Source organism: Dromiciops gliroides, chromosome 2, assembly GCF_019393635.1.
Source record: "Dromiciops gliroides isolate mDroGli1 chromosome 2, mDroGli1.pri, whole genome shotgun sequence".
Classification (NCBI taxonomy): Eukaryota; Metazoa; Chordata; class Mammalia; order Microbiotheria; family Microbiotheriidae; genus Dromiciops; species Dromiciops gliroides.
In genome coordinates, this window is record NC_057862.1 from 250,655,039 (window position 1) to 250,674,401 (window position 19,363).

The 19,363-nt window shown below is 40.7% G+C and overlaps 1 protein-coding gene across 1 annotated transcript in view; it reads left to right on the forward strand.

Annotated features, from left to right (window-relative positions):
• The first annotated feature begins 7,120 nt into the window (after positions 1 to 7,120).
• The window catches only part of PRKCH (protein kinase C eta), a 290,916-nt gene continuing 278,673 nt past the window's right edge, over positions 7,121 to 19,363 (forward strand). Inside the window, exon 1 of the mRNA XM_043990361.1 lies at positions 7,121 to 7,616. Within this exon, the coding sequence (XP_043846296.1) occupies positions 7,257 to 7,616 (360 nt within the window). The 5' untranslated portion in view covers positions 7,121 to 7,256. The remainder of the gene's footprint in view (positions 7,617 to 19,363) is intronic.

Consider the following 19,363-nt stretch of genomic DNA (forward strand, 5'->3'; position numbering starts at 1 on the left):
CCAAGACAACTCTGAAGGTCCTATGAAAATCTTCATCATCATCACCATCATCATCTTACACCACTCTTGCCTCTGCTTCAAAATTTTTTCAGTTACTATTGTTAACTGTTTCCCTCCATCCTATTTTCTCCCCTATTATATTTACTCTATTTTCTATCTTTTTTCACCCTATACCTCCTCAAAAGTGTTTTACTTCTGACTGCCTCCTCCCCTAATCTGCCCTCTGTTCTTTCACCCCTCCCTCCTTATCCCCTTCCCTTCCTACCCTTCTTCAGGGTTAGATAGATTACTCCACCAACTTGAGTGTGTATGTTATTCCCTCCTTGAGTCAACTCTGATGAGATTAAGGTCTTTGAGCCAATTCTAATGAGTGTAAGGCTCATTCACTGTGCTGCTCCTCCCCCATCATGTGGGATTTCACCCCATTCTACCTCTTCCCTTCCCCCTCCCCCAGTGCAATCCTCTCACCCCTCAATTTTACCCTAAAGATGTCATCATGGAGCAGCTAGGTGACACAGTGGACAAAGCACCCACCCTAGACCCAGGAGTACCCAAGCCCAAATTTGGCCTCAGATACAAGACACTCACCTACTCAGAAACCACAGGCATGCCACCCAACCATGACCACCCCACAAAAAAAAAAAAGATAAAAAAAAAATAAATGCCCCTCTTCCACCTGGGCCACTGCCACTCAAGGCTGCTTCCTGGTTTGCAGGAGGAATAAAACAACTGAGTTCTGCCTCGGTGCCAACAGAGACCCCTGTAATCTCCTTCCAACTAACCACTCAGCCTTCTCACTGGACCATGAGCTTAGTTCCAGAAGACACTGGTGCTGCAACCAATTCAGAGGCTCCAGAGGTCTCTTTCTCTGGCACAGTCTGCTTGGGGCTGGATCTGTGTCTGTTTGACCCTGGGGTTGGGTTCCACTCCCACCCCAGCACAGCAGACCCCTCCTGCTAAACCTTCTTTTTTTTTTTTTTTTTAGTGAGGCAATTGGGGTTAAGTGACTTGCCTGGGGTCACACAGCTTGCAAGTGTTAAGTGTCTGAGGCCAGATTTGAACTCAGGTACTCCTGACTCCAGGGCCAGTGCTCTATCCACTGCGCCACCTAGCTGCCCCCTGCTAACCTTCTAAGGTGTCTTTGGCTGGAAAATAATCTCACCCCATCCTTTTGTGGGTTCTGCTGCTTCAGCTATTGTCTTATGGCATTATTTGAAGTAATTTGGAGGGATTTAGGGGAGAGCTCCGAGGAGACATTGCCTGTCCTCCTCCATCTTCCCCATGATCTCTTAATGACAAACAGGATAGCCTTTTCCAGTCCTCATCCTTTGTAACTTCTCTGCAATATTTGGCACTGTTTACCATCCTCTCCTTCCAGATATTCTCTCCTTACTCAATTTTCATGACATGGCTCTCTCCTACCTATCTGGTTACTCCTTTAATGTCTCCTTACCTAGATTATTTTTCATGTCCCAGCTCCTTTTTATGTGGGCCTCTGTTCTGCATCACTTTATTTTTGGGGGGAAGGCAATCCAGGTTAAGTGACTCACCCAGGGTCACACAGCTAGTAAGTGTCAAATGTCTGAGAATGGATTTGAACTCAGGTCTTCCTGATTCCAAGGCTGGTGTTTTATCCACTGTACCACCTAGCTGCCCCCCATTGCTTTTTCTTTACTCTCAGTGATTTTATGTTTCCATGTATTTAATTACCATTTCTACATAGAAAACTCCCAGATGTACATATCCAGCCCCAGTATCTCTCCTAAACTCCAGCCACACATTTCCAAATGACTACTAGATACCTCACCCTGGTTGTTCCATAGGTATATCACACTTAACATATCTAATACAGAATGCCCTCCACCCAAAACTTTATCTCCTTCTTCATTTTCCTATTTTTGTCAAAACTACCACCATTCATCTAGTCACTTGTTTGCAATTTCAGTTATTCTGTACTTTTCACTTTCCTTCATCCCTTATATTCCATCAGTTTCCACAATATATTTTACATGTATCTCCCTTTCTCCATTCATTGTTGTTGTTTAGTCATTTCAGTCATGTCTGACTCTTTGTGATCCCATTTGGTGTTTTATTGCCAAAGCTATAGGAAGGGTTTGCCATTTCTGTCTCCAGTTCAATTTACAGATGAAGAACTTGAGGCAAGTGACTTACCCAGGGTCACACAGCTAGTACATGTCTGAGGCCTGATTTGAACTCACGTCTTTTTGAGTCCAGGCCTAGAACTCTATCCACTGTGCCACTTAGATGCCTCTTTCCCTACCTACACCACAGCCACTTATTGCCTGGAGCTCTAGACCATTACAATATCTTCTTAGCTGGTCTCTTTACCTCCAGTCTCTCTAATCCATATGCTAATCCCCTCTCTAATCCATCTTCTGTTCATTAATTTAAAAACATTTATTAAGTATTTACTATGTGCTATGCCATAATAGTTGATTGTTCTGTTTTGGATATGTAGAGTTTGAGATGCCTATGATTATCTAATCAAGTAGACATGTTTATTAGTCTATTACAAATGAAGAACAGGAGAGAGAGACAGAGGCTAAATACGTAGATATAGGAGTCATATAAATAGAAAAGATAGCTGAATACATGGGAACTGAGGAATTCACCAAGAGAGTAAAGAGGGTCCCTAGGTACATCTGTGCATAGTGAATGAAAGTTAATGGTCTTGTGCTGGAGATCAAAAAGGATGAGTCTGATAGTAAGGAAAAGAAGCAGAAGAGTAATGTCACAAAAACCTAGGGAAGAGTGTTTCTAAAAGGAGAGGTTTGTTAACAGTGTCAAGACTCTATGGATAGAGCAAGAAGGATTAGAACTGAGAAGAGACTATAGGACTTGTCAACAGAGATCATTGGTGATTTTGGAGAGAGAACTTACAGTCTAGTGATGGGTATGGAAATCAGATTGCAAGAGGTGATGGTGAACAGGAAGTGAGAAAGCAGAACAATAAATTTCATTTACTGAGATATAATAATGAAGACATCATATAGTAAGATATCACCTATTAAGGAACATTACTTACACAATTTGTAGTGAGGCAGGTGTTAGTTCATGGGAAAGGGGGAAGGCTTGAAACCTGAAGGTAATAGGGTGCCACTGGAGCTTCCTGAGTGTAGTGGGAAAGAGGGACATAGACGAACCTATACTTTATATTGTAAGGAAAGAAATGAGAAGATTTGGAAACCCATTGGATATATGGGATGAGTGAGTGAGGAATTGATGATGACACCAAGGTTTGAACCTGGATGATCAAAAAGATGACAGCACCCTCTCCATGGAGTATGCTTGGGGTTACCCATTGGAGAAGGCATAGTGTCTAATGAAATATTCCTAATGCCAATCCTCTGTTCTGGACATCTTTAGCAAGACACACACTTTATTTTCTTGCACAATCAGAGACTTTTGTTTGGTTCCTCCTGTGTGGTCTACGTCCTCCCACTCTGTGATAGAGTTGCTACATTGAAGAGTATGTATTAGCCACTGAGAAGAAAGAGCTGGTCAGCACTTAGCATACTTGATATATATAGGAGTGACAACTTATGCTCTTGCCTTGTTCATCTATTCTGAATATGTTGCTTGGGATTCTGATTGATCTTCCTTCATCTCCCTATCCATGGAGGAGGGGTTGTCTTGCCTTCCCCACTGACAGCTATGGGGGCTACAACTTAGCAGTGAGTACGTGTGTTTATCTAGGGGAGCCTGGGACTAAATTTTAAGTCTCTGGCTGCTTCTTCCTCTGAACACAAGTGACAGAGCAATGCTTCTGAGATGATATTCTTAATAGTTTTGGCTCATTCTATTTTTTTCCCCAAACTATTCCTCTTTTCAACTTCACTATCACTGTTGAGGGCATTGTTATCCTTTCAGTCATCTAGGTTCAAAACCTTACTTTCATCCTCAACTCCTCACTCACTCACCCCTTATATTCAATTGGTTGCCAAATCTTCTCATTTCTTTCTCTACAACATAAAGTGTAGGTTTGCCCATGTTCATGCCCCCTCCCTCTACCACACTTAGTCAACTCCAGTTGTTCCCTATTTTCTTCAGGACCTAAAATAAATTCTTCTGTTTGGCATTTAAGGCTTTTCACAGCCTGACTCCCTTCCTACTTTTCTAGTCTTCTTGAACATTACACCCCCTTCAAATGCTCTATGGTCCAACCATACTGGTCACCCTAAAGTTGCTGACATGTGATGGTCCCTTTTCTCTCTCCATTCCTTTGTATTGGATGTCCTCTGTAGCTAGAACATTTTTCGACTTCACCTTTGCCTCCAGCACTTAGTGCAGTACCTAGCACACTATTATTAAATGCTTGATGAAAGATCAGTTGTTTGATTGGTGGGTAACAAATGAGTTCAAGAGGTTGAGAGGTTCTGGGTACTTATTGACCAGCTGGAGATAACCTCTGAAGTAAAAGCTTCTTAGAGCAGAACACCACCACCAGAACAGCACAGTTGTTCAGAGAGTAAAGAGCTGCAGAGAAATTGAGATACCATCTCAGGAGTTCCACAGAGTGTTTTATATCTTAATATTTTAAGTATCAGTCTCTTAGGGAAAGTATAGGAATTAAGGGTTACTACGTTGTTCTTTGAGTTTTTGTCAAATGAGGGCTTACATGTTTTCTGTGTTTTAAGCATTTCTTTTGGGGTGGAGGAAATTGCTGTCCTATACCTGATTTCTACTTTGTACATCAATTACCGTTTTGGGAAAGCCTTCTAGACATTAGCCAAACATAAGCTTTAAAATATTTTTTCTAGGGTTCCAGTGTAAAGACAGTGTAAAGATCCAGATACATGCCAATATCCTCCCAGGACTGGACCCACTCCATAGAAGCCCAGAACTAGGATTCAATTGTGGGAGAGGTCATTCCTTCTTCAGTGTGTGTCCACACATCTTTTACATTATAATAGTTTAATGACAAAGGAACAAACAGGGTGAGAGAAAGATATAGGGCTAGAAGTGAGATCTTAAGATCATAGATTTAGAGAGAGAAGAGACATCAGATGTCATTTAGTTCAAACCCCTCATTTTATTGATGCAGAATGAGGTCTGGAGAGGTTAATTGATTTGCCCAGTGTCATAGTGGCAATAAATAGCAGAACCAGTATTTAAACCCAGGCCTTCTGATGACAAATCCAATGGTGCTTCTCCCCCCCCCCCCAATCAGGTCTTCCTGAGCAGAGTGAGGGTAGCAGGTGTCAGGGAATGGAAGGCAGAAACTAAGCTGGTATGGAACAATGGCCAGACACAATGCTTAGGTAGAGAGACTTGGACCTAGCTCAATGGGCACAGAGGGGCTAATGTGGATTTCTTGGAGGAAGGCTAATTAAAAAACCAACAGCATCAAGTGATCACCTGTTAAGGCTTTAGGGTGAGAAGGAAAATGAGAACTGATCATTGTATTCAATGTCTCTATGAAATTGAATGTGGGCTCGTTTTGCTTCTGCTTGGTGTTCATTTATCCAACATACAATTAACTGGTCTATGCTGAAGGTCAGGTAGGGTTGCAGAAGTTGGTGCACTTGAAGAAGACGCAGGGATCAACTTTGGAAAGCAGAGGTTCATTGCTCATAGAACGGTTCATAGAGAAGTCATAGGGGAGTTCTAATTTTGAAGTCAGAAGACCTGAGTTTGAATCTTTATTCTATCACTTACTACTGTGACCCTGGGGGGGGGGTGTTATTGAGTTTCTCTGGGCCTCAGTTTCCTCATCTGTAAAATGAGGTTGGACTACATGACTTCCAAGGTCTCATCTAGCTCTAAATCTAAAATCCCACGATTCTCTTATCTATTGTGTCTGTAAGTTCGGCCAAGACAGGAAGGAAGGGTGTATTCTCAAGAAGGGCTCTTTGCAGTGGCTGGGTGTATCATGTACCACTGGGCAGAGAAAGAGGTTTATTAAGCCTTGTCTCCAGAAGAACCAACTTTTCCTGCTTTTCATGGATCAAAAAAAACAAACGAACCCCAAAACAAAACAAAACAAAAAACCCGCACTGGAGAGAACACACCTCTTTGAGGAAATAGCCAGACACTGTTCCTATCCTTCCAACAACCCTATTTAAGAAAGCCAGATGTAATTACCTGCTGCAGGAAACGCACACAAACAGGATGTGCCAGGGCTGAACCAGAGGATGAGACATCCCTATAATGATTAGGAAAAAAAAATCCTCCTTGCCAACCCCGCTGCCAGCATGACTGACTGGAGGCTAGTGACTCCGGGGCGAGAAGAGAGATGTGCCAGCAGTCCCAAGGAAGGGGGCGTTACCCGGCGCCCTGCAAATCCTTGCAGGGCTGCTTCCAAGCTCTCTCGCTCCTCCTCCTTTTTTCCCCTTTGCTCTCCTCCTCCCCTACGCTCTCTCGGCCTGTGTCACATATGCCTCAGGTGTTTGCTTGGTCTCAGCCTCTTGTCTTTCTTCACCGGAGACTGTAGGCAATTTGGATTTCCCACCTACCACATCTGGAGCCGCAGCTGCCAGGGGAGGAGAGGTGCCCCAAGAGAGCGCGCTCTCCACCCCCACGCCCCCACTCCCCTATCCCCCGCAGCCTGGCAGCCGAGCCGCAGGGGTTAGAGCTGCTGCAGCCGCAGCACCCTGCCCCCAGGAGGCTCCGGAAAGCGCAGGAGGCTGCGAAGGGACTCTCGCAACTTGGAGCTGTCGGAGAGAGTCTCACGCCAAGGGCTGCGGCTGCTTCCTGGTTTGAAGAGCGAGGAGGGAGGGAGGGAGAGCGCCAGACGGAGGAGGCGGGGGGCAGGAGGAAAAGGAGGGGGAGGCAGAGGGAGGAAGAAATGCATCGTGCCGGAGTCTAAACCGGACGGGCAGCTCCAGCTCTAGGGCGCTCTCGGGGCTCTACAGGGAAAGCACTTCCCCACCTGGGGAAGAGGAGAGGGACCCGAGGCTGGGAGGAACGCTTCGAGGCAGTGCCACCGCCCTCTCTGCTGCTGCCGGGCTCCTGAGCCCAGGCGGGACGTCCTCGCTGCTATAGCTGGCGAAAGGGCTCCGCCGACTCGGCTCCCCTCCTTTCCATCTTGGGAGGGAGGGGAGGTGAGGGGAAACGTCCTGGGGAAGGGGAAGAATGACCCGGCCCGGGCCCACGGGGAACCGGCGCTGCTCTTCTACCGAACTACTGCTGCCCCGGCGGCTGCCGCTCCTGCTCGCCTGAGCCCAGACGTGCCCTTTTCCCGGCTCTCCCCGACTCCTGAGCCAGCGCAGGCCCCCCGGGGCTGGGGTGGCAGCATGTCCGGGACCATGAAGTTCAATGGCTATGTGAGGGTGAGGATCGGCGAGGCCGTGGGGCTGCAGCCCACCCGCTGGTCCTTGCGACACTCCCTTTTCAAGAAGGGCTACCAGCTGCTGGATCCCTACCTGACCGTGAGCGTGGACCAGGTGCGCGTCGGCCAAACGAGCACCAAGCAGAAGACCAACAAGCCCACCTACAACGAGGAGTTCTGTACCAATGTCACAGACGGCGGCCACATGGAGCTGGCCGTCTTCCATGAGACCCCCCTGGGCTATGACCACTTCGTGGCCAACTGTACTTTGCATTTCCAAGAACTGCTGCGCACTGCGGGCTCCTCCGACACCTTCGAGGGTTGGGTAAGTAGCCCTCAGCCACCTTACCGACCCCCTCGGCGAGTCCCCTTTCCGGCCCCTTCTCATGCCCTCCCTGTCTTTGAGTCTGCGGAAACTCGGCCCAAACTTGGATTCCCCGCCTCAGGTGACCATGGCACCGGTCGGTTTGTGCCAGTGCAGGTCTGTTGATGTGTGAAGCCCGCTTGGGCACCCGCAGTTGAAAAAGCAGACTGGATTAGCGGAAAGTGGCTTCAGGGAAGCTGTCAGAGGCTAGCCTTTGCTGGTGGACAAAGGGCCTCATTTCCTCCTTAAGCGCACAATAGGATCCTGGATAGATGAGAGTAAATGGCACTTTATCGCAATTTCTTTGAACTTGTGCTAAGACACTCCATAAGGCATTGTTGCTAGTATTTATGAATACATGTTGGCGCACCTGTACAGACAAGCATATGTTTAGACATGCACGTGCATTACATATAATGGCCACACACAGTACACTAGATTCGAGATAGCATCTTGCCTGTATATGCAGGAACACCTAAGTCGGCCTGCACCCTTGCAAAGTGTTCTTTATTGAGCAGTTTTCTAAGTAGATGGAATTTACAAGTGTTTTCTTGTAGTTTCAGGTTACTCCTAACCTGAATGCAGTGAGATTTAAGGTGGTGTATCAGTGCTGCCTTGGGCATGAGGATTCATTGTGAGCACGCATGCATTTCGGACAGTCCAAAAGAAATTAGTCATTGATATTTGTAGTATTCAGAGCTTTCCAATTATCTATGTTTTTCATATAAATTACATGCCCTGTTGGTATTTATTACAGTAATACAAAGTGGTTAGGCGAAGTACAATCAGCTATGTAAAGAAATTAAATGGTTTGCGTTATGTAGTGAAAAGAAGCTTTAAAACTGGGGAGCTAATCAGTATTGAAGTCCCATCCTTAGTTCAGAGCACTGATAATAGTGAAGGTCCGGTTGATAGAATGGAAATTGCACAGGATCTGGGAGTCAGATTACCTGAATTCTGTTTATTCATACATGATCATGTACGGCCATAACCAAACCACTTAAGTTTCTAAGCCTCAGTTTCTTCATCTATAAAATAGAGACAATATTGGCCCCATTACCTATCTCAGAGTAGTGAGCCAAGTGCTTTGCAAAATAAAGTGTTATATTGAAGGTGAGATGCTATTTTTATTGATATCAGTGTGGAATTGATGCTTAAAATAACTGGTGGCTGAACCATTTACTCTATTTAAAAAGCAAAATTGCTGTTTACTTACCATAATTTTTGTCTGTTCCTGTACAATGCCTGGCACATAGTAGGCATTTAATAAATGCTTATTAAAGGGAATTATCATCAGTTAATGAACAATGAGTTGAGACTATGGCCACAGTGACATCAGATACTTTTTTTTTTTTTTTTTTGGTGAAGAGTCCAAATAAATAGATGAGAATAAGATTTACAGGCTGGTAGTATCAGGATGAAAGGGAAGACTGTACTGGAAAAGAGCAAATGCGAGTAGGCTAGGATTAGCTGAGAGAGGCTTCAAAGCCTATGCTTTGTCTGTAGGAGAATTAAAGATAGAAATGTAAAAGTGTCTGGAAATTTTAAACCATGGAAAAAATTTAAGGGGGAAAAACCATTTCCCTAAATAGGCAGTAAATGCTAGGAAAATTTGAAATATTAAAAGGAACTTTAAAAAATTCATTCTATTTATTGGTCTGTCACTTCGTTAGATTAGGAAAATATTGTCTAAAACTTGATCATTTCATGAAATGATCTCATTTAAATTATATAGAAGTATCTACAACATGTATATATGATATATAGCATATAATGCTATATATTATGTCATAATGTGGATTATATAAAATTACATATGTAATAATAGCTTGTTCATTATAGTAATTACAAATTTACTAGTTGGACTTATTTTAAAATTTTTTCTACTTTTGTTACAAGTGAAGCTACAGGGCATCTAGATGAACTTAATTTAATTTAATTTAACTTAATTTAAATCTCTTAAGAAATTCATCATCTCGATTTTTTTTTTTTTTGCCAGTTTACCTGAAGCAAACAAAAGTTAAAAACAGAAGGAACGATCAGTTAGAGTAAAACAAAAGCTGTTATGCTTTCTGGGGCTAGTGTTCTCTATAGTGTTGATCAGTGACCGGAAAGCACTCTTTTCCCGAAAAAAAGGCTGAAAAATCAAAACTAATTGAATATAATTTATGAGACATTTCCATTTTCTCAGTTATGATGAGCAGTTTCTCCTTCTGCTGCTTCATTTCTTATTATCTTTTCTGAACTTCTGAAAACTGAAGTCTTGTCCAGATGGAGACAAGCTTTCTTTGTCCTTTCTTATTTTTTTTTTCTTTTTATTTCTTGTTAGAGTGTAGTTTCAAACATTGACCATTTTCTTTCCCAAGCTGGAAGGAATGTAGTGAGCAAGAGTTAATGCCCCACGATGACATTGCTGCCATGTTGTAGAGATGTACATGTGATCCCATGTGCCTCCTTGTGATTTCTGGTCCTGCCAGGACCAAATATCTGAACCCTCAGTGCCTTTAGAATAATCAGATACAAGGAGTGAATGCTGCTTGTTCTGTTACCCAATCAAAGGCAAGAGCAGTGCTGTTTGTCATCACTTATACTTTGAATCTTGGGTTCATAAGATGAACCCATAACATAAATTATCCGATGACAAAATTTTTCCTCCTTTAAAAAATCATTTTCCCCCATTCTTTTTTTTTTTTTTTGCAGGGCAATGAGGGTTAAGTGTCTTGTCCAGGGTCACACAGCTAGTAAGGGTCAAGTGTTTGAGGCCGGATTTGAACTTAGGTTCTCCTGAATCCAGGGTCAGTGCTTTATCCATTGTGTAACCTAGCTGCCCCCTGTAGTTGATTTTTTTTTTTTGGTGAAGCAATTGGGGTTAAGTGACATGCTCAGGGTCACACAGCTAGTAAGTGTCAAGTGTCTGAGCCCAGACTTGAATTCAGGTCCTCCTGAATCCAGGGCCAGTGCTCTATCCACTGCGCCACCTAGCTGCACCCTGTAGTTGATTTTAAATAGGATATTGGGTGGGAAGTCTGGAAAAAAAATGTACTTCTTAGATGTCAGTAATGTTCATGAAGTTGTAATGTATGATTTCTCTTAGTGGACAGAACCTGTAATGATCAGATATTGTAGATATGTTTTCATAAAGATTTTCAAGGTGCATGATTTTTAATTAAGCATTTTGGGATAGTGAGACTACAATAGTTCTAAATAAGTATTTGTTCTTAACCATTTTAATCATCATACAGAAAAAAATTTAAAATGATTATAGGGAGGAAAAGGACTAGAACTATATTGTTTGTGGTCCTTTGATGTATCAGTATTTGATGAAAAAGCTAGACCTGATTCATTTTAATACCCTTTGAGAGACAGCAGGATAGAATGGAATTAGCATTGGATCCCATCATGCATCTCTCACAGAAGGTATCAAACGAACCAGTTCTAATAGCTTGATTTTAATTCCGGTCTTCATCCTTACTTGCTGTGTGACCATAGGCATACCACTGGACCTAGCTAGTCCTCAGTTTCTTCTTTTATAAAAGGGATTCAGGGAAAAGCAAAATAATCCCTGAGATCTCTTCCAACTCTAGATTACTGTGAATATGGTGATGAAACTGAGAGGTCTGAGTGTAGAAAATTCCTTGTTCAGATGTGAAAAAATGTTATAGTTACACAAGGTTTCAGTTTTTAAAACATGTAATATATTTGTTGTTATTCAATCGTTTCCAACTCTTCGTGGGATTTTCTTGGCAAGATTACTATAGTGGTTTGCCATGACCTTCTCCAGCTCAGTTTACATATGAGGCAAGCAGGTTAGGTGATTTGCCCTGGTGACTAGCCCAGGGTCACACAGCCAGTAAGTGTCTGAGGCAGAATTTGAACTCAGGTCTTCCTGACTTTAGGCCTAGTGCTCTACCTACTGTGCCATCTAATTGCCCAATATATTTATTATGGTGTATTAAGCAGCAGAGGTGACCAAAAAAGGAGAAATGGGAATCTCGGAAGCCTTACTGAATTTCTGCAGAGCAGTGGAGATTAATCAGTAGAACCTGGATCTGATCTTAATTTATTATGTTTTAAACTAAGGCAAATTTCATAGTGATTAGTAGCAATGTTTAATGGAAAATCTACCTTTCCATGGTGGTGTGTATTTACTTGGAAGATAAGCTACTTTTTAAATGATTTTGCTTCTAATTCTATAAAATTTGACCCCAAATGCCAGGGGTGGATATATTTTGTCATCAGTTGCAACATGCTACAGATGAAGCTAATTTCATACAGTGCAAAGAGGGGTGTACTTGAATTCAGACAATCTATGGTCAAGTATTGGCAAATTGATTAGCCTCTTTTTTCCTTGTCTATAAGATGGGGCTAATCAATATTATATTATTGTGGTAATCAAAGGAGATAATGTATAGAGAAATATTTTGCAGTCTTACACTGTTAGGTTTAAGCTGTTATGGGCTAAATCTTTTTTTTTATAAAGTTATCTCTACTTTTTGTCCCTCTTGCAAGTGAGTATAGCAATTCTATTAAGAGGAAACATACTGATATTGAGTTAATAGCTGGAGTTGAGACTCAGCTTTGTGATTTAACATCTTTGTAACCATAGCAACCTTTTAGCCTCAGTTTCCTCCTGTGTAAAATGGGGATAATAATACTTACTACTATTTACTTCACAGGCAGGATTGTTATGAGGAAAAAATCTCAATTAAAGTGAATTATTATTTGGATAACTCTTAGTTATTACTAGGAACATCACTGCTGCTCAGAAAAGAGGCCACAGTAAGCATGCGTAATGAATTGATGCAAATCCATCTCAACTCTAAGGATCACACCTTCAAAGTGTATTAGTCTCATGGAAATGCTGAAGCCTTTCAGGACTGGGGAAGAAAACCTTAGTTTTAAAACACTTGTACAAGTCTGCCTTAGTGGCTGCTTCACGTGTGTCTTAGAAGAATCCATTTCTGATCAGAAGAAGAAAATAGAATTGTGAGGGTTTTTCTTGGTGACCACCAACCACAGTTAATCTTTTGATCATTTGCATAGCATTCCTCTTCAATTTGAATTTATTTACATTAATTCTAAAAGCTTTCAGGAGCATTTAAGGAAGTCATACTATACTGAAATACTTGACATCTTTTTTGGGGGGGGGGCAATGAGGATTAAGTGACTTGTCCAGGGTCACACAGCTAGTAAGTGTCAAGTATCTGAGGCCAGACTTGAACTCAGGTTCTCCTGAATCCAGGCCTGGCACTTTATCCACTTCACCACCCAGCTGGCCCTAGAAAACAAGATTTCTTTGTATCAAAAGGAAAGAGGAAAAGTTCAGTCCAGACTAGGATCACAGAATAGACTCTTAGAATAGGAGCAATCTTTTGGTCCATTCTGGGTCATCTTATAGGAAAGGTGACTGAAAATCAGGGAGATAGATAACTTGTCTTGATCACAAAATGAATTCGTTTCTTGCAAAGCCAACTTTCTTAAAATTCAGTTGCTCTAGTTTTATTGGAAAAATATTTTATTAACTAGTCAGTTTTATCTCTTGGGATTTTAGGATGCAACTTTAAGCATTCTTTATAATGAAGAAGATGGGGTCCTTTGGAGTCACTTCAGTCTGGATCTATATTAGGCAATTAAATAACTTGACCTTTGGAGTTGTTTGGTTTTGAAAAAAAAAATGAAAAAGGATAACTTCTTAACAAGGGCCACCACCCCAGATCTTACTTGTTAGAGGGGTGAGCCATGATGAATCAATTTATTACTCTCTGATTTGTGCAGATTTAATATTAATACTTATATTATTTCTATAACAGATTCTTAGTATGAGGCGTCACATACATCTTTGTGCATTTCTTAACATGATTGTACTTCTTATACTATGATTAATAAGTTGTGTCTCTATTAGCTGCATTATAAGAAAGAACTGGATATTACATTGCTTGTTTGTTTATTTATACCAGGGGACCATTCCCTCTGGCATAGTAATTAATGTCAGAGTTCTGATACGTCTGTAGTTACCAATCTATATCCACCCTAGGTGATGACCAAATAATGACAAGATTCTATAAATCACCCATAGGACATACATTTTAATTAAATGGATGATCGATTTCAGCAGGCCAGGATATAGTAGTGTTTGTTTATTTTAATGCTATACTGAAGGATTGTGTGAGACTGGATATTTCTGGTGAGACATAATACTGTCAGAAAGGAAATTTATCAATATTACTATAGTATTGTTCTTCCGTGCCTGCTCTAAATTTCAATAGTAATTGCTAAGTCACAGAGTATTCCTAAGTCAGAAATGCCACTAACTTGTGAATGTACCAGCAGTATTTTTAATATATCTACTTCTTCCACCATTAGCTTTACCAGTGTGGACCTGGGCTTGAATCTTGACTCTGTTCATTCCTACCCATGGAACTTTGGGCAAGTCACTTAATCTTCCTGGACCTCAGTTTGCTCATCTGTAAAACAAGGGGGTAAACTAGATGACTGATTAGTTCCTTTCCAGCTTTCTATCTGTGTTTCTATGATCCATTGGTTACATCTGGCCTCACCTTACCCCTTTGGTCTTATGGAGACAAGATGGGCAGTGGCATAAACATCCCAAAACTTCTAGCAAAAAAGACCTCACTATATTTCTGTTGTAAAGAGCAGAATAGGTCAGCATTATTGTTGATAGAGCAATTTCATTCTCACCTTAATTAAATGGCATTTACTGAGTGTCCAGATGTACAGGATTCTATGGCACAAATCATAACAGGATCATTGCAGTCATTGCTTTTGTCTTCTACACCTGATACTCTGCCCACCTAAAATAAAAATCTCCTTATTGTCTTCATTTTCACATGATACAACATGTGGTTCTGATTGGCTTATTCTCCTTGGGACTGAAGCTAGTTGCTCCAAGAGCAACAAGTTCAAGGGGCCAGAGGCGAGGCCATACAAAACAGAAAAGGGTTTCAGTTATGTCACCATCAAGCAAAAGAGAGAAAAAGGTAAGACATGTTTGTCAACAACCAGGGGTCACCACGCAAAATAGAGAGGATGAATCTGAGGACTGTGTGAAGGTCAGAGAAAAATAGTTACTAGGCAGATCAATGGAACAGTTTAGGAGAGAGTTGACACAATTTGTCTTGCTCAACGAGCTGAGCATGGCTGTGCACTTTTAAGTGGGGGATGTGGGGACAGCAACTGAATAGAATAGTAAATATTGGGCTGGTTTAAAGCAGACCACATCAATTTTTTGGATGTTGTACATTTGAATTTAGTGTCATATCTCTTATTTTTTAACTTAACAAATTTGCAAGTAACCTCCAGATGAATTGGAATGGTGGGATGAGTTTAGCAATTTCAGGTATATGTTGTAGACAGTGGTGAGTGCCTCTTCCTATTGTTTATCCACAGATCATCAGAAATGTATATGGTTTTATCAATGGAAATGACACTAAAGAAGATATGTGACACACTATCTTTCTTGCAGCTGCCAAAGGACCCCTTGGTCTTTCTTTCCGCCATTCATCTGATTCTTTCTATGTGTTGTTTCACACTATTTGGATGTAGTCCTTGAAAGTAGGGACTGTTTTCAACTTTCTATTTGCACTTTGCACATAGTAAGAACTTAATAAACCCTTTATATCCATCCATCCATCCATCCATCCATCCATCCATCCATCCACACTATCTATTTTGGAGTTGTTAGCAATTTAGTTATTCAGTTCTTATGCCAGAGACATTGTCTGATATCAGTATTTAGACTTGATAAAAAGGACACTGGGCTTTTTAAAAACATAGCTATTATATGAAGCACACAGATATATTTTTCTATTACAAGTCAGGTACCCATAAAAAAAACTTCCCAAGTGCTGAGATAGTAGAATTGGATTTTGCAACAGAAGTAAGATGAACCAAGGTCTAACATGCCTTAAATCTTGCCACTGTGCAAAAAACCTTATGAAGCTGTTGTTTTTTTCTTGACGTATCCAACATAAGGTAGTTTTGTACATATCCATTTTCTAGATTATCTACCATGCTTTGAAATCCTTGGATATAAAAATCCTTTTTTGTGATAAAATTTATTTTGCATGTGTGTGTGTGTGTGTGTGTGTGTGTGAGAGAGAGAGAGAGAGAGAGAGAGAGAGAGAGAGAGAGCGAGAGAGAGAGAGAGAGAGAGAGAGAGAGAGAGAGCGAGCGCTGGCGTTTTTGCAAAGGCTGATAATGGAAAATGGCTCTTGGGTATAACAGGACACATAGCTTGATCCCTGTGCTGAGGGAAATCAGACAGCCAGCACATAGTTGCCAGGAATCATACACCACACCACACACTGAGATAGCTCAGAGGACAGAGGAGGGGGTTCCACAGCAGAGCAGGAAGCACTGTGTCCCCTGGGAACAGATGCCTGCTGACTTTGCTTCCCATGGGAAAAGTCCTTGAAGCCCCATGGGGTGGATGGGCCAATGAGAGACTGAGAAGGAAAAGCCCTAGAGGAAGGGGAACATGAATGAATACCCTCCCCCCATAATCCCTTCAGGCTAACGGGCAGAAAGGAGACCTTCCTGGTAGAAGAGGTCCTAGTGAGTGTTGGAATCCCAACAATGCCTCTGGAACTAGTTAATTGTACCGCACTGGGTTTCTTTATAAAGGATGCTAGGGAAAACATTCATTTTATGATGCTCTGAGTGCTTTAACCTGTATCCTGAGAAGAGGCTAAAGACTGCAGAGGCCATTTTTACTTAGTTAAACCAGAGTGGCTCCAGATAGGAATGAATAGTTTGGAAAATATGAACGAGGTACTAATCAAAAGAAAAGTGGTGGAACAGATTTATGGGCTCACACTGTAGCTTACACTTACTTAAGTTTTAAGGTTATAAAGTGTTCCTGTACGTTATCTCATTTGATTCTCAGACAACTACCTTCCATTTGACTGATGAGAGGTTAAGTGATTTTCCCAAGGTCTAACAGCTAAGTAAATTCCCTGAAACCTGGATTCCAGTTTTGTCTAATTCCAGATCCAGTATTTTCTCCACTAAGTCACATTTTGTTGCTGTTTTCAAAGTGTTAAAAAAAAAAAACTTTAAAAAATAGTTCTGAGGTTTACAATAGATCATAAGATTTTGTTAGAAGTTAACTAAGACATTCAATATAGTGTCCTTATGCCTTCTATGCTTTCTAGCTGAATGACCATAAGCAAGTCATTTAATGTTTTTGAGCATCATTTTTCTCATCTGTAAGATGGAGGTTGTAGTTACCACACAAAGTGTTTGTGAGACTCAAATGAAATCAGGTATGTAAATTGCTTTGCTTTAAAGCATATAAAAATGTCAGTTGTAAAGGAGGTCCCAAAAGTCTCAATGCACTTTTAGGCTTTTGGGACACTGTGTATTGGTTCCTTTGCACAGGTTGTCGCCCATATCTGGAATGTACTTTTTTTCACCCCTCTCTCTTAGAGTACCGAGTTCCTTTTAAAACTCAACTCAAACCACTTCCTATATGAGGCCTTTCTCATGTGTCTCTCCTTCAGCTTTTTTTTTTAATCACCTCCTCCCTCCTCCAAATTTACCTAGTACTTATCTTGTGTTATTTATGTATATGTGATCGAGACCATAGTTCTAGACCTGAATAAAACTCCATCATAGATTGCGTCTAATCACTCCATGTTACAAATGAGAAAACTGAGACTCAGGGAGGTTTATTGACTTATCTGTGGTCGCCCGGGTAGTGAATGTTAAGCAAGAATTGAACCTTCATCCTCTGTTTCCAGGGTCAAAGATTTTCTGTAGTACCTCCTATGGAGCATAAATTCCTTAAGGGCAGGGACTATGTAATTTTTCTCTTTGTGTTCTCACCCCTATGCCTGGAGGAATAAGAGATGCTTAATGTTTTTTGATTATTATAAAAACTTTTTTCTTCCATCATTTTCCCTCTCAAAGAATAAAAACAATATCCATTGAGATGTCAATGACTGATCTATCTGATTGATTTGGATTTTAAGAGGGTGATTCTTAGAATAATGTTGTATATATACATACATATATATGCACATATCCATATATACATACACATATATTCATATTGCACATGCACACACACATATGTATATATATAAATATAATCAGGCATCCTACCAGGTCTTCCTTGGGAGACCAAGGGACAAATTGTAGTAGACCTCACATTCACACCAGTTGGTATCATTTACTCTCTTTTCTTTGGTACGAGCCTAGAAGATCTTTAAAGATTTATTCTAAGTTTTAAGACTTTGGAATTACATTTAGAAAAGTCTTTAGGCTCATATTTATTTGAAGAAAAAGTTAATTTTGTCAAAAGGATAAAATTCAGATTGTTATCTTTCTCACTGACTAGACCTATGTCTATCCTTTGAAAATAATATTTGCATTAAGGTAAAATAATTGACAGAGAAAAAAAAAGCTTTTATAAAACTGAAATAAAAGTAAAGGTTAAAAGAATGGATGGGGGGGGGCAGCTAGGTGGTACAGTGGGTAAAGCACCGGCCCTCGATTCAGGAGGACCTGAGTTTAAATGTGGCCTCAGACACTTGACACTTACTAGCTGTGTGACCCTGGGCAAGTCACTTAACCCTCACTGTCCTAGAAAAAAACAAACCCCAAAACAAAACAAAAAGAATGGATAGGGGTAGCTAGGAGGAATAGCACCTAGTGGATACAGCACCCAAATGGGGTCAAAAGGGTTGGGCATGACTGAAAATGACTAGAAAACAACAAATAATTTTTTACAAATTTTACAAAATTTTACAAAAGGATTTATTCATACTCCTTTCAAATAGCAAATTCTCTCCCCAAGAATATTGAAAATATTAATAAATTTTAAAACTCTAATTTACTTGAGCCACATACAAATGATTGGAGAGTTATCTTGTGTTTTGAATCACCTAGCTCTGTAGTTCTCCCTCCTGGGTTTTTTGGATTTTTTTGATTATTCAGAATTTGACACTTTCTTGGATATGCCATTCTAGTTTTAAGTGGCCTTTACTTAATTACTTTAGTGTTGAAAATGGCTCCAAAAAAGAAAAAGAAAAAGAAAAGAAAAAGAAAATGGGTGTCCAGTTTGTCTCAGTAATGCTGACACAAATCGAACTTGTACTATAGCAAGAGGAATGTCAAATACGGCATTAGGAGTCATAAGCTTTCTGAAGTTAGATTAAAGCTAGAGAGACTTTTTTTTTTCTTGCTTTGCTTCTTCCTTTTCTTACTGTTTTAGTGTCTAGTTTGTGTATAAATGACTAGACTATCCAGCAAGAGGTGCCTTTTAGTTACTGCTGGAAGAGATAATTATTTTCTCCATGTAAGCAGGTGGCATTTAAACTAGAAGAGAGTTACCCTGTCTACCAAGCCTGGGCAGTTGTTTTTAGGCACAAGTACAGTATAGGCAAAGATAGTGAAAGAACTGTCACAGACATAGGAAGGACATAAAGTGATGTAAGGGGTTGATTATTTTCAGAGGTTGAAATACCAGGTTTTTTTTTTTAAATATTCTGAGTAAATAGATATAGAAGACTTGGTGGCAGTAAGTGGTAAAATGGCAAACAAGGAAAGATTTTAGGTCCATAATTTAATGATTAGTTAAAAGTGTTATGAATTATTGGGTGCTTTGAAAAACTGAAATGAGTGTTCTTGTGGAGGAAATTACAGGATCAAAAGATTTAGAACTGATGGAACCTACTGATTATCTT